Source organism: Poecilia reticulata, chromosome 4 (assembly GCF_904066995.2).
Source record: "Poecilia reticulata chromosome 4, P_reticulata-male-v2, whole genome shotgun sequence".
Lineage (NCBI taxonomy): Eukaryota > Metazoa > Chordata > Actinopteri > Cyprinodontiformes > Poeciliidae > Poecilia > Poecilia reticulata.
In genome coordinates this window covers 15188077-15203585 of record NC_088833.1, presented here as the reverse complement: position 1 = coordinate 15203585, position 15509 = coordinate 15188077, and the positions used below count along the sequence as shown (strand labels likewise).

The 15509-nt window shown below is 36.4% G+C and overlaps 1 protein-coding gene across 1 annotated transcript; it reads left to right on the top strand.

Moving 5' to 3' along the window:
- Window positions 1–1148: 1148 nt before the first annotated feature.
- On the top strand, window positions 1149–14599 carry vtg3 (vitellogenin 3, phosvitinless). Its single transcript, XM_008408102.2, has 27 exons — window positions 1149–1349; window positions 1801–1821; window positions 1910–2061; window positions 2679–2930; window positions 3017–3178; window positions 3277–3425; window positions 3499–3649; window positions 3754–3911; window positions 5098–5263; window positions 5370–5495; window positions 5699–5917; window positions 6913–7130; window positions 7215–7312; window positions 7400–7524; window positions 7619–7720; window positions 8507–8626; window positions 8731–8920; window positions 9030–9117; window positions 9899–10084; window positions 10325–10418; window positions 10528–10696; window positions 12299–12408; window positions 12503–12580; window positions 12821–13015; window positions 13145–13290; window positions 14242–14380; window positions 14488–14599. The coding sequence occupies exons 1-27, from the start codon at window positions 1310–1312 to the stop codon at window positions 14575–14577; spliced, it is 3744 nt and encodes a 1247-aa protein (XP_008406324.1). The 5' UTR covers window positions 1149–1309; the 3' UTR covers window positions 14578–14599.
- Window positions 14600–15509: the final 910 nt, after the last annotated feature.

The window sequence follows — 15509 nt, the reverse complement described above, 5'->3', positions numbered from 1 at the left end:
TGACGGGAATCTTTTCTGTTCCCGAGGCTAAACTCCACCCACACTGAGTGGACACTCAGCAGAAGTGGAGGGAAAACATAAATACTCTCTGTATGACTCATTTATCTTGATTTTAATCAGCAGGTCAATTTGACCCTGAACAGTATATGTGTCTCAAGTTCAATTATAAAGATCACCCATTAAAAAAAAAAATCATAATGTAACATAAAGAAATTTACAAAAGATCAATTTCAAAGAAATTATTCTAAAAGAATTTAAATTCCATTTTTTATGTCCAAATGAGTAAGTTGTCGTCATTGATTCTTTATTTGCGAGAAATAAAAAAATAAAAAAAAAACATCATTGCACAAATATTTGATTTAAATGGTTAGTATTGGAGTTAATTATCAGATACAAAAATGTTGTGGAAGACTTTTTTGATTTCTGACTCTACTGCATGATTAAACACTCCACGGGTCAAATTGACCCACGAACATTAATGCTGTACCTCAGAAACGAACATAACAGGAAGGGTTAAAATAGAACGTGACACAAGTTGATGACTTAAAAGGATGCCTGAGAAAGAAAAGGCTTTGATAACCCAGGTAGTTGTTTGAACATGATTACACAATAGTGTTGCTTTGACAGAATGCCATTCTGAAAGTGAGCAAGACTAAACATTTGTCATGATTGCTGCTTGATTTCATCACCCTGAAAATAAATTTTATTGAGGTGCATTTTTGGGAGCTCTTGAAGCCAAGGTTTTCAAAGCCGGCATTAAGAGAAAAGAGCCACAGCATTGCTTGTTTGATGAAATAGTTTTGAAAGAGGATTTTTGATTAAGACATGTACTAAAAGTAGGTGAAAGGCTTTTTTTTTTGTCATTTTCTGTAAAGCATGTGATCACCGCATTAATCTAACAAAAGATTTTTACTTTATGGAATAAGAAAGCATTGCCCTTTGACTTTTGAAAATTGTTACTGTTTTGCAGAGAGAGCTTTACTTTGGAAACCTTGTGATGGTTTGAGTGCTAGCTGCTATTAATCTCCCCCCCAGATGTGCAATTTATTTAATTCTATGTTACCTTTGGAATAGTTATTACCTTGTAAAAAAAAAAAAAAAAAAAGAAAGTTCGGTGACCACAGTCTTTGATCTGCTGTTCGTGTCACTCTGACAATGTCACAGGCCGATGTGACCTAACATCAGAAAACAAATGTTTACCCAAAGTCGGTTATCCATGCATGTGATCTGTCCTCAAGGCTGAATGTGCAATGAAACTGCTGCACTTATTTAAAGAGCCAGGTGAAACGGTCTCCACTCCTCTCTCACCATGCGAGGTCTACTTCTCTGCTGCCTTGCGGCTTTGGCTAGTAGGTTTTCATTCACTAATTTAAACAATGTGGCTGGATTGTCAGATAATTTATGTGATGGTGTTACAGCTAAAATATAGTCAATTCTTCATGTAATTCCTATGCTTAGTATGAATTCAGAATTTCCTCATTTAAATGACAAGTTCAAACTTCTAAAAAAAATACATATTTGTAGAAGATAAAGTAAGGAAGGGCTAAATTCCTTATCATTTAAAGCAGATAAATATTTAATACTGATTTTACTTCAAGGGATATGCATTTAGGTATTTAGTATTATATGTATTTATTCAATGTATTTTTTGCATCCTGTAGAAAATAACTTGACAAATCCCTAACACTTCATTCTTCAGGCTCTTTCATTGTACACAGCATGCTGACCTAAAATCAGCATTGTGTGACAGTTTTCTTTACAAAAATTAAAATTTTGTTTGTTTCAATTTTAACCTTTCAGCAAGCCAAAACCTACGATACGGTGAGTCTTTTTTTTTTTTGTATCAAATTGTATTATACAAATTTCACAAAGTGTTTAAGGAATAAGAATGTTATAAAACATATTCCAGATATCTCCCTGGACCCAAAGAAAACCTATGAGTACAAATATGAAGGAGAGGTAAAATTTGGACTTGGGAAGACAAACCTGGCAGAGTCTGGGGTCAGAATTACCTGCAAGGCCACAATCACCGGTGCATCCCCACAACAATTCCTACTTCAGGTGAGAGAGAAAGACAACATAGGTAATGGTCTGGTATTGGATAAGTGGGGTGATACAATATATGGATGGATGGATGGATGGATATGTTAAGTTAAATATATTAAATTCACAATAGTTCAAGTAATTTGTCTTCCTTTGGACTTTGGCTACTTTTTGACTTTTTTTTTGCTTATTTTGATGCCTATAGCACAGCCAACTTAAGCAAGGATATAGCAGTGTGGTTAATAATAAAGCGTACAATAGGCTACTAGTGCTTGGATAGCTTTACAGAGATTTATGTTCTCTGAAAAGCAGTAGTTAGTCGACTAATTAAGGGGAATGCGTGTCTGTGTTTAGGTTGCTGGTCTTCCCAATTCCCATACCTCTTTAGAAACCCAATAGTCATTTTAGAAATTGCTTTTCTTTTTTATGTTTGAATCAGCAATATGTATGGTGTGATGATTGTGGGCATGTACTAGAAAGATGCTCAGGTTTATTCTTGTTATGGATGGATGCCATTTCACATTTTAGGCTACAGATTTCTCATCAATATTATCATAGTGGCACTTTTCTTGTTGTCGTTGCTCATGCATGTGATCCAAACATAACAGACTTTCTTGTTTGATTTTGGTTCAAAGGTTTCCGAGTTGGCATTTGCTGAGTACAATGGCTTTGAAGGCAAAGATGACTTTGTACCCTCCCCAAAAGTTACCAAACGTCTTACTTCTGAGCTTGCCCAACCGTTCATGTTTATGTATACCAAAGGACACGTTAGTGACATCCGTGCATCTGCTAAGGTTTCCACTACTGTCGTCAACATTATTAGAGGTATACTTAGTTTTTTCCAGCTGACTGTGAAGACTACACAGAACATCTATGAGCTGAAAGAGGTAAACCATTTTGAAATGATTAACTCTATTCAACTGATGATGGGTAATGGTCTAATTGATGTCAGAGATTTTGATTTTGTGTGCAGATTGGAATCCATGGCAATTGTGAGAGTAACTATGCTATTGAAGAAAATGAGGAGACCAAGGATTGGATCATCACTAAGGTTGTGGATGTGACAAACTGCAAGGAAAAGGCAGCAATGAACAGAGGAATGGCAACTGCTAAGGCGGACCAACTATCCAAAGAGGTTTTTTTTATTGTTTTCTCATTTTAACCTTCTTTGCAGTTGTAAGTCAAATGGGTCTGTGTCAGCTCTGCTCGATTCTCTTTGTTACATCAATCTAGAGAGGAGAATCTGTCTTTTCAAACATGAAGTATAATTACACCATCAAGCCAACACCAGAGGGAGGTCTCATCACCACAGCTCACGGGTTTGAGGAACAGCACTTCAGTGCTTTCAATGTGAAGGGTGGCAGTTTTAAGATGGAAGCAATGTAGGTGCAGAGAGATATTTTTTTAAAAATATCTGCAATATAAATATAATGTACTAAAAATTTACTCTGGCAGGAAGGACTTGGTGCTGCTTAGCGTGAACGACACACACAGAGCAAGAACATATGGACCAATGGAAATCAAAGGCAACATTGTCTACAAGTTTGAGGATGTGAATATTAATATTCCAATGATGATGCAGAACCTAGATAACCCAGTACCAAAGGTGATATGCTTGGTTCTGTATTATGCAAAGTCAATAAAGTCACATTTTACAGCTTTTTTTTTTTTATCAACTGCACAAAATATAACTTCTATGTCCTTTTACAGGCTATGGAATTGATCAAGCGCTTGAGTGAGGCAAATACTGGTCATGTTGATAATGCCACCACTGAGGACTCTATGAAGCTGTACCATCTCATGCGAGTGATACCCTATGAAGGACTGGAAAACATGTGGAAGCAATTAGCTGAAAATCCCAAGTATAGGTGAGCATGTTGTACAAGCACAAGCTTAATCTTTTATAGAACAGCAATAGACAATTCCACCAAAGTCAGAGTATGATGCCAAGAATCAACATGCTTAGGCCCATGTCTGCCACCAAACTCATATGACACTCAGTCATGAACCTTCCTTCCTGGATGGTTAGCCCACCTGGAGGGAACTTCCCTCATGTGTCTAGAATCTGGCTGCACCTCAGTGGCCATGGCTCAATCATCAATCGCTCTCTAGCAAATTCTCCCACTAGGCCTCAGGAGGGCATCCCAGTCTTCCTAATCCCGGTAACATCTGTCTGCCTTTATGGCCTGCTATTTATCAAGATTATTAAACCTCAAAGATTAAGTGTATGGGTGTCTTGTACATATGTAATGGCAAGAAGGAGCAGGCGATGGATTATCCTTTTGAGAACTTGTCTGGAGTAATCCAGAACAGCTCAGCTAAATATAAACTCTCCTGATTTACCAGTCAGTTCACATTCTAAACCTCACCTATGGTCTAGAAATTAGGATCATGACAAAAAAAGAGACCTTGGATACAAGCATTAGAAATTAGCTTCCTCCATGAGAAGGTTGCTTTCTGCATTAGAGATATGATCTGCTTCTTCAGAGGGGGCTTGTAGTAGAATTCCTGTTTCTCTGTATCAAAGGGAAGGAACGTGAGATAGTTCATGGTTCTAATTAGGATGTATCTAGTGCATGTTTCACTCAGGGCCAAATAACCAATAGATGGTCCTAAAATTCTTGCTGGCAGAACACCTTGGGATACTTCAGTTTCTCTGGGGAGAGGATGTTTAGGTTTCTCTGTTGAATCAGTTTTTTTTCTGCTAACCAATTATGGATATACAGCCAAACAGGGAAAAGATAGGTGAATAGTTAATGCACAACAATATTTTATAACATCAAACTCACATCACAGCCACTTTTGATTTCCTTTGAAGCCCAAAGTGGCTTCAAAGTAAACTTCCTGTTCTACGCCATTTTTATGATAACAGTATGCTTCCTGTCACCATGCATTTGTCTTGTCATCCAAACAAAATATCAGTATCATATCCGTACACTAAAATGAAGTTGGACAGTTTTCTCCATTTATGAATTAATGTAAAAATTCTCAATTTTAAGTCAGACTTCACTGTAAGTATTGACTTGTTCAAATTATAATAATTGTACTTTCCAGGCGTTGGTTTTTGGACTCAGTCGTTGAAGCTGCCGATGTCAGAGTTCTGAATTTCATGGAGACCAGATTTAAAGCAAACGATTTGACTCCTTTTGAAGCCATGCATACCATCTTAATGGCTTTTCATCATCTTCAGGTCACACCTAACCTTATTGAAATGGCTAAAGTGAGTAAAGCTGTTAGAATGTTCTTAGAACTTAATACTCTTTAAATCAACTATAAACATTCTGAAAAAGTTCATGTAAAAATGTCCTTCTTTCTCTATTTTGCAGGTCTTCCTTAAGCTGCCATTCAGTAAATCTAACACCTATCTGTGGCACACTGTGGCACTATCCTATGGCTCCCTGGTGAACAAGTACTGTGTATATTATGTGCCATGTCTAGTTACTGCTGCTCAGGTACAAAATGCATAAGGAATCAAAATTAATTTGGAAATACACATCATAAGTAGATACAAATATTTATCCTATGATAAGTGAAGAGAGCTTCATTAAGGCTTAGCAACATTAGTAACATTAGCACCTTTTCTTTTTCTGAAATTTGAAAGTGAATGATAACCATCTGAAAACCATAAGCCAATCGTGTGTTACATTTGCACTAGCCCCTGATGGACATGGCGACAGAGGCTCTGAGGAGTGGCAACAAAGAAGAAATGCTTCTCGCTCTGAAAGCTCTGGGAAATGCAGGGCACCCTGGGAGCATGAAAACCATCATGCGTTTCATTCCTGGAGTGGCTGTCACTCCTGTGGATCTGCCTCTTTGGGTGCAGACTGAAGCTGTCCAGGCGATGAGACTCATGTCGACCAGAGACCCTCACGGTGTAAGAACATAACATAACATAACATAACATAACATATCTGGTGAAATCCAAATGCCTTAGAAAATCATCTGCGTGACATGGTATAGAATAGAATAGAATAGAATAGAATAGAATAGAATAGAATAGAATAGAATAGAATAGAATGCTTTAATCTTCAGTCTAGACAACAAATCTTCCTGCAGGCCAAAGGAAATTACAAAATGGATTCAAAATGTAATCTAATCTTAGTATGAATACACTTATTTAGTGAAGTATTTAGAGCAAGCGACAAACCAAATGCGACAGAAATTATGTTTGGTAATGAAACAAAATTCTAAATTTTGAGTATTTCATGGAATGCTTTTCAATCTGTCATCTGAAAATGGAAAGAGTATCGTGCACAAAAATCATGCTAAAAAAGTTTTCTTATGACAGCTATGAACTTTATTAACCAACCCATAATCCCTTCCGATTAATGCCTTCCCATTAGGATCCCATTGGGATCATGACAAAAAAAGAGACCTTGGATACAAGCATTATACCAAATCCCAAGAAAAAAAATAAAAAATTATAGCAAAGTCTACTTATTTCATGTGACCTGAATCGCATCATTCCAGGGCCTCCATCAGTTCTCCATAAGACAAAGGTACAATATAGTTAGGGTGGAGCTACTGGTGTCACATCACAAGGTCTATTTAATGGGGAATGGGAAAACGTCTCCACTTGCAACAAGCATGAGAGATACCAGTGCATCACATTTGTCATCGTACCAGTATGTTGCCACAGTAGGTGTTTTATTTTATCCCCACCTTCGCAGTGAGAGTCCATATGCATCTGGAAATTTTCTGGAGCACAAAACAGCACGTCGAATCGTACCGACCCCTGATGTACTGCTCAATGAAAACAAAACTAAAAGTATCCCTAACACAACAATGGAACAAAAACTCTCTGTCTTAATAAGTTTGTGGTAGCTTTGTCATTAAGTAATTCATTTTAAAAGTAATTTTTCCTTTCAGGTCCAAGACGTCACCCTGACCATATTTCTGCAGAAGCACGTTCCATCTGAGGTTCGCATGCATGCCTTCAAGATCCTTCTAAGGACTAAGCCTTCGATGGCTCTTGTGTCCACCGTGACAGCTCGTCTGCTAGAAGAAACAGACCTGCAGGTTGCAAGTTTTGCGTACTCTTACTTGCATGATCTCGCCAGCTCCAGGACTCCAGACAATCACTTTCTGTGAGTTGATCAATAAATTAAGCTTGTTGTTTGATTGGAAATTTTATGTTAAATGTTTTTTTTTTTTTTTTATCTTTCCAATAGTTCGATTGCCTCCAGCTTGGCTGTGAAAATCCTTGCGCCCAGATTTGGCCGTCTCAGTTATTTTTGCAGCAAAGCAAAGCATGCAGACTGGTTCGATGGTATGTTGGAAAATGACAGTGACACTTTTGTTAAAAAGTCATTTCAAAAACCTTTCCTGAAGATGTATATTTTTTTTTTCAATCCAGATAGATGGCTAACTGGGGTGACATCTGAATTATTCATGCTAAGAAATGCAAGTAACATCATTCCCTCAGAGCTTGTGTCAAGTGAGAAAATTCACATCATTGGTCGAATTATTGAATTACTGGAGGTAAAGTATTAAGCATAACTGCACATATATGCATTATGATTGGACATTTCTCTCAAAAGAAAAAAAGCAATCTTCTGTCTTTCCTGTCACGTAGTTGGGTATCCGTGCAGATGGATTAAAGGAACTGTTTGGAGATAGCATTCCTGGATTTAAAGGAGACTTTAGTATGAGTGACCTTATGGCTATTTACAGAGTGGTGAGTGACATATCAGGCAGTTTCCCACGAAACACACACTTAGATAGAGTAGTGAAGTAGAGCAACATAGTAAATGTATACTATTGTTTACAAATCAATCTCAGTACTTTTCAATATCAGTCTGAACAATAAAAACTTCCTGTTCAGTATGATATCTGTAAAAATTTGCAAGTAAAAGAACAGCTAAAGTACTTATTCAACTGAATTTAGGTCTGAAAGTGAGTAAGAACCTGTAGGTTCAAATATATTCTAAGTTCTATCATTTAACTTGAATGTAAGAGGGAAATAAGAAGTTATAATGAAAATCAGAATCATGAGTTTTTGCTGGTACCAAACAGCCTCATAGCGCCTTTCTGAACACTGCTAATTTGCTTCCCAAGAACCTGGCAAGGTCAGGAGGTTGTGTACGAAGGTTTTTCTTCTGCAATCAGAAAACCTCTTCTGAACTTCACAGATAATGAAAATAACAGCAGTCACACAAGACATAATAATTATCTAGTTAATTGTGTTGTTAATTAACAGCTTCATCCATTCTCCTGTCATTTTAAGCATGTCATTACTTCAGCAGGTGAAACACAGCAATCCCATTCAAGTTTGACACTATCAATAACTATTCAAATATATGGCTGCATATAATTTTTTTGCCAAGCTTTGTTGTTTGTGTTGTTTTTTTTAATTAGCAGGATAGAATTTTCTACAATTTTTGGCGGCAGATAGTTCAAAAATCACATTTTAAGTGTGTGTGTGTTTTTACATGTGGTAATCAATACTCTTTTTCATTTTCAGCTTCAACGGTGGGAGAGGCTGGACAATAATAAACCAGTCATTTCAGTTTATTCACGTATTACAGGGCAAGAGTGGTTCTTCGCTGACTTGAGCAAAGACACCCTCCGAAACATCATCAATGTAAGAAACAGAGCCGACCCATAATTTGTCTCGTTGTAATTTATGAAAAAAAATTTAATAGATGGTGAAGTCGACAAGCCTTGCGATTCTTTTTGTTGTTTCAGGCCTTCAGTCGTGCTGCAGGAAAATCAAGTCCTTTGTGGGCTCTGATGGAGAGCTTACAGAGAGGAATCTCATGGGACTACACACGGGCATTTTTGGTCTTGGAGGCTCGTTACTTCGAAGCCACATCCCTGGGCCTCCCGGTGGAGATCAGCAAATACTATAATACAATCACTGCATGCAACTTTAAAGGTGAGAAAATAAAAGTAATGATAAAACCATTATGTGATGCTTGAATGACAGAAATAACTAGAATTTTAAAATAATCTTAACACTTCCAATAACCTATTTTTTTTTCTAGCTAAAGTCACAGTTAATCCCCCTCTCACTGAAAGCATTGCGCAGCTCTTGAATTCTGAAACTACAGTGGAAACGGATGGATACGCTGGGTAATTATGCTTAAAGTAAAACAAAAATGGCAGCACTTCATATGAGGTATGCTTGTACCTGTGTGTTGTCAATGTGTTTCTAAACAAACACTTTCACAAAAATGCTCAGAATGTATGTATGTTCAGCATAAATTCTGTAATAGACTTCATATTAGATCCTATAGACATTAATTAGTGGGATTTGGGGATTTTTTTTTTTCGTCCCTAGTCAATAATTACTTTGAGTAACTTTTCTCACATTCCCAAAGGGGATTCAAAATATCACCTTGGCAAGCAGTTCATTATTTATTTATGTACTTATTAACTTTTTAGGAGCGAGGGTCATTACATAACAAATTGAAAAGTAAATGCACATCCTAAGTGAAATTGAATCCTATCATAAATTGTTCTGTAATACTTTCTCAGCTTGTTCCAGGTGTCAGCTCTGCTGCTGAAAACCTCGGAAATTCCTTGTTTAAGCCAAATCGTCTCACTCTTAAAGTTTTCTGTTTCACACACAATAAAACTGACTTGTTACTGCTGAAAGTCAGACCTCATGGCACATTCATGTAGAATTAACTGAAAATTGCACAAGTTTGTAACTATTTAATATTAAATAAATAGAAACATTTCTTTAAGTTAGCCATAATTAGCTGCTTTAGTGAGCCAAAATTTGACAGTCTTGGTCACATTAATGTCAGACATGTCAAGGTGTACATACTTTGTTTTTACATTAAACAATGCTATAGTTGTTGACACTTATTCTTACATTATGTTATGTTAAATGTCTTTTTTTTTTCAGTTCCACCAAGGACTTTTGGGTTTTCTATGGGACCAACACCAAGTTCTTCCAGAGTGGCTCAGAGTTAAAGATTAAGAGGCCCTTAGCTGTACCATGGAAGTTATCTGCCAAGATAAATATGCCAGAAAAGAAATTTGAGCTTGATTTCCCCCCTAGCAAAGAGGAAATTGAACTTCTTTCAATTAGGTAATTTTGCATGATGATAAAATTATTGACTGAATTTAATAATGTAAGCAAAATAACTTTTTTTTTACACAGGGGTTATTATTATAAACCATAATTATGACTTGATTTACAAATTCCATTGGTTATATTTTGCATTATAATTGTCTTGCGATGCAAAACTTGAAATTCAATCAACATTTGCTTATCCAAAACATTTTTTATCACCATCCTGAAGTAAATCTTTTACATTGTTTTAAACAGATCAGATTTGTATGCAGCGTCCAGGAACATTGAAGAGCCAGATGCAGGCAAAATGACTCCGATGATGTCCCCCTCTGACGTTCCCAGTCCTGACGTACGGTTTTGAGTCACAGCAGATACATTCATTGATAAAAGAATCATTCATATCAGTACAAACAGATTCATGTTGTGCAGATTGATTGATTGATTTTTTGCTCTAGCAGGTATTAAAACCCTACATCTGGCATCCTACTTCCAAAATGTGCTATGAATACAACATGTACGGAGTGGGTTTCTGCATGGAGTACGATTTAAAACGGCAGTATTACCACGAGGAGTACCCACTGTACTATTTCCTTGGATGCAGCAGCATGGCATTCAGAATAATTCCAGGTATGCAAGATTTTTGTTGTGTGTAAGTGTTTTTAAAAATACAAATATAGTTTGGGGAACATCATTGATGTTTATCAATAGCTAGATAAAATAATGCACTTCTTTTGTTTTTCTGTTTGATCTCTGTATTCATGTTCCAAATGATAAAATATTGTATCACATTCATGCAACTCTGCTCCCCGTGGGAGGAGGAATGATGCAGAAGCTTAAATCATCAGAAACATTTTACAAGAATTAACAAAGAACACTTGTTGGCAGAGGCTCTGCCAATAAGTTATTTTGAAGTAATTACATTATAGAGGAAACCTGAAATAAAAGTTGGAGCTGAAAAAAATCTACACTCTTGTTTACACACAAGCAAGGCTTGGTAATCCAGAGAAGCTAGGAGCTCCAGAAAGTTAGAAATCAAGAAGTTTGATATTTGAATTGTTGTTTAATAAGCAATTTGCCAGTTTTTGTCATGTGGTAGTCATCTGTGCAGCCAATTATAGAATCTAGCATGTTCAGTATTTTTAAGTATAGGTCTTGCTAAGAAGAACAATGATTTAATTTTTGCAGCTAATAGAAACCTTACTAAGAGTCCCTTAAGCAAATAATAAAATGTTGATGTTAAACAAAAGATGAGCATGTCTTTGTAAAACTATATCAAAAGTTTTTATGTAGTAATATACACCACGGGTCATTTCAGTAGGCACATCTTTCATATAAACCCCAATCTGCCCACAGAACTGCTTTATTTCTCTGTGGTATAAATTCAACAAGAAGTGGTACAGCTGTTAGCGCTGTTGTTCGTACCATGCTTCTCTCCGGTTTAGCACTGGAAGGAGCCTCTGGCACCCTCACAACTCTGTAAAGATTGACTCAGCATAGAATGTGGATCGACTTAAAACAGTGTCTGTAAATTTGGTGAGCCTCTGCGACTTGAAATTTCAGTCTTCTGTTCTTAGCTGACAGGAAAGACACCCAGTGTGGCCTTCTGCTGCTGCTTCAAGGTTCAACATGTTCCACGTTCAGAAATGGCGTTCCTTATCCTTCATTGTAAGAGGTGGTTATTTGAATTTAGAGCCTTACAACTAAATTTGGTAACTAAAAAGTGACCTGAATGAAGATCATTGGATTTGTTGAAAAAATATCATTCATAGAGACTTTAGATTTGATACTGTCTTGAGCAAAAGACTTAAGATTTGACTTGGGCTTCAAACAGAAGACTTCTGAGCATCCTTGCCTTTTGGTGCAAGAATACAACAGCAACTACATTCTTAGAATAACGTAAAGCATGTGGTAACATGGGTTCTTGGGGTCTTCCCTTGAAAGCATTTTCTGGATTGAATATGAAAGAAACCCTGATATTCTCCACAGGAAACGACCTATTCCTCTTCCTCTCAGCTTGCAACATGCTTCACCTTAGCAACCAAACTATACGTCAATCAAAACAATATTTGACTTTTCCTTTTATCTTTAAAATAGATTCTTACTGGATTTGTCAAAGCTATCATCCAAGCTATCATCTCCACGAAAACAAATCTAGTGCTACTATATTTATGTTATTTTGAGACAATTTTTTAACCCTCTATGCTAATGAAATCTCTGCACTTCTATTAGCTCAGACAACAAAAGCTGTTGAGAAAATCCACTTTGAGCTTGACGTTGGTCCCAGCAAACATCCGATGAGTGCAATCCAACTGCTTGAGACTGTAAGGAGGCTTTCCAAGGTATTTGGCAACACGTGCGATGTTATTATCCCAGCACCTGTTCTGGTGGGTGATCCCATCAAATTGTCAAACTGTTCTAAAATTGTGTTTACAGGAAGCAACACAGCAAACTGATCTATCTTCAGACTCATCTGAAAGAGACAGAGACAGAAACCACACCATCCTTCTGGAAGTACGGCTTCTAATGTTTAAGCTGAGAAAGCGTATGAAGGAAAATATCTGAGCTGTGCTTTTCCCTCCTCCATGATTTAAAAAAATAGTGGCCTCGGTTGACCTTTTTTATTTGCATTTATATGACATGTCACAGCCTAGGTGTCATGCAGCATACGTTAATTTTAGTGTTTACAATGATGAATATTCTGCATCTCTCAAGCAGCAGTTACATGTTTTTGTACTCATTTCTTATCCCCAGGACTCAACAACTAAAGCCGTCTTCAACATCAAAGCTTTTGCCATTTGTGAGAACCAGAAGGCTGAGGGTTACGATGCAGTTATGTACCATACACCTGAGGCAAACATTAAAAATGCCCAACTAATTGTGTCCCAAGTTGAAGGAAACACCAACTGGAAGATGTGTGTTGATACCAGTCTGGATGCTAAGGCAAAGGTTTGTAAGAGAAAAAGAAAAACGGATCCTTTTTACCTTTTGATTTGTTGAAATTTTAAAATATGTTACCTGGTTTGTGCAGTTTTTTTATTATTTTTTTATCATTATCACTTTCTTGCCTTGTTGTAGGCACACATCACATGGGGCGATAATTGTCAGGCCTATGACATGTCAATGGAAGCCGCTGCTACATATGTCAATGGTTCCAAGCCCGAGCTCAAGGCCAAAGTAAAATGGAGCAGGATTTCCGAGTACATGACTGAGCTTGGCAAAAGGTGATTTTTAAAGGAATGCATCAGTAAAGAAAGAGAATATGTTGTGTAAAGATGAATGCATAATCAGTATGACTCAGAGAAGGAAAAATAATGGATTGAACAAAGTCTGTTTCTCAGTACATATATGTAAAATGAGGGTACTGAATGAAATTCACACTATACACTTTCAAAGTAAGTAATCAAACAACCCACACAAAGAAGTCAAAACAGATTTAAAAATTATTTAGAATAATGTGACAATAGACATCGGAGCCTTACACAGATATCTATAGGATATTTGTATGAAGCAAAATTTCTTCATGGCATCTGAGGAATATAGAGTAAAAATGTTAACACTTATTTTTCTAGTGTGATTTTTGGTCATTCTTCCAAACAAATTTTATTTTCTTCTTGAAGGGTCTGGAACCATCTTGTGTTCACTCTGACCATCATATTTGATCTTTGCTGGATTGACAGGGCCATTATCACAGCTTTATTTTCTTCCTCTGAGTTGAGAGTTCATTGATTATGTACTTGATATCATTGTCAAGTACATGTTCCATCTTCGCATTCTCATCAAGAAAGTACTGGCACATTTCATCATTCCTCTTCCATTCAGATATATGGAGACCAGTCTCTACCATATGCTAAGAAAATAACCTGACATTGTGATGTTCCCATCTTGAAATTTCACTGCCAATGCAGTGCTTTTGTAATGATTTATCATGTCCTTTTCTCTTTCAAAATACATTTTCCAGCACAATATTTTCCGTGTGATTCTAATAATGAAGATATTCACATGTCTTCATTATTAGTTTCATTTGCTGTCATTTGTGGGGGTGGATTACTCTGATTACATCTGGTACAAATTTCACTTCAATGTTTCCATTGTGACAATATTTATTGAGGAATATCGACTTTTCACATCTGAATAAGGGAACTAATTGTTTTTGCTTAATCTGCCTTTTCTAGAATTGAACGCTACGTCCCTGGTGTGGCATTACTTTATGGCTTCTCCCAGAAAAATGAGAGAAATCCAGAGAAGGAAGTGTCTGCATCAGTTCTTGCTGGCTGGACAGACAGCATTGATGTGGAGATTAAACTACCAGAGGTACCATTAAATATTTCAACTTAACTCTTTGTGTTCATTAAACGTACATCCTTAGATCACATCTACATATGTATTTACATGGATTATGTTTTCTTGTGTTTGTAAAGTATACAGTGTACAACAAAGCTATGTCATGTCCATCCCAATGGAACAGCGAGTGGCTTTATTGTAACATGACAAGACCCTCAGAATATTAAATTCATATAAGCATGAAAACATGTAAGTAATCTTAGATAACCTTCAGTGAACACTTTTCACAGCCTTTCTTACCTTTTTTGATGAAATTGTGCCTGATTAATTGTATGTGTATCTCTGAGTTTCCTCTTAAAAGCAGATGAGGAAAGATTAATCCCAAGAATATGTTTTGTTTTTCTTATGAAATCTCTTTTTCTTGCAGAAAAACTGCAGAGCCCAGATGGGAGCCAGATGCCTGATGTACCATTGTGGACAAACAACTGCAGCCAAAACCAGCATTCTAAGCCTATTACCAGACTGTTGTCAGTTTCCAAATTATCAGTTTGTAAGAGCATGTTACTGAACATATTATGTGAAGAATTAATTAATTAACTATTAAATGTATTGCAACAATTTTGTTTCTTTTGCAATCATTTTGTGATTTGACTCTGCAAAGGTTACGAAATCAGTGAAATCCAACTTTTACACTGGCTGGACTACACTGCAGACTAGTTAACAAGTGTCTTACAACAATATAGAGTTGAACAAAGATCACTGGAGATAATGAAATTGTTGGAAACACCTAAGATGAAATCTTAAAATGTTGCATACAGTATATGCCACAACCCTTTCAAATATTTTATTTTGATTGAAAAGGGAATCAATTTATATAATACTCAGTTTACAAAACATAATGAACCTTATGAGATTCTAGCTCTGAACAACAATCTGTATGAAACCAACATGAATAAAAAAAACAATTTGAATGTTGTTTTTTTTTGTTAGCTTTCCTACTTTACCTGCCAGTTTAGCAGATTTAAACATTTTGTTATCAAGTCCTCTTTTCATCTAAATATGTGTTATTAATGAAATTTGGATCTGCAAAATGAATCCTAAGGGCTAATTTCTGAAGGGTTGCATAAAGAACAGTTTAAATGTTTGCCAGGCCTCCATG